At 73.2% G+C, this 250-nt stretch overlaps 1 protein-coding gene across 1 annotated transcript in view; it reads right to left on the bottom strand.

Moving 5' to 3' along the window:
* EPHA2 (EPH receptor A2) overlaps positions 1-250 on the bottom strand; it is a gene marked incomplete at its 5' end in the record, with an annotated part of 13,747 nt that overhangs the window by 11,776 nt on the left and 1,721 nt on the right. Inside the window, one exon of the mRNA XM_010833808.1 lies at positions 47-228. Coding sequence (XP_010832110.1) covers positions 47-228 — 182 coding nt within the window. The remainder of the gene's footprint in view (positions 1-46; positions 229-250) is intronic.

Here is a 250-nt window from a genome sequence, read left to right as displayed (position 1 = left end):
CAGCCGCCCCCCTGAGCCAGCCCGCCCCAACCACCGGGAGACTCACGCGTGCAGGGCAGGGACAGCGGGTCCTGCGGGGCCCGGAAGTAGCCGTCCTCACACTCGCAGGCGGTGGCGCCCTCGGAGGACGGCAGGGTGTGTGCGGGGCACTCCAGACACGGGCTCTCGGACGCCTCGGGCTTGAAGAACCCCGGCGAGCAGGCTGGGGGCGCAGGGGCAGAGTCAAATCAGACCGCTCCCCACCCCAGCG

The sequence above is a fragment of the Bison bison genome, unplaced genomic scaffold (assembly GCF_000754665.1).
Source record: "Bison bison bison isolate TAMUID 2011002044 unplaced genomic scaffold, Bison_UMD1.0 scf7180017845348, whole genome shotgun sequence".
NCBI classification, from domain to species: domain Eukaryota; kingdom Metazoa; phylum Chordata; class Mammalia; order Artiodactyla; family Bovidae; genus Bison; species Bison bison.
The sequence above is the reverse complement of the archived record's forward strand: the minus strand, read 5'-3'. Positions and strand labels throughout refer to the sequence as shown.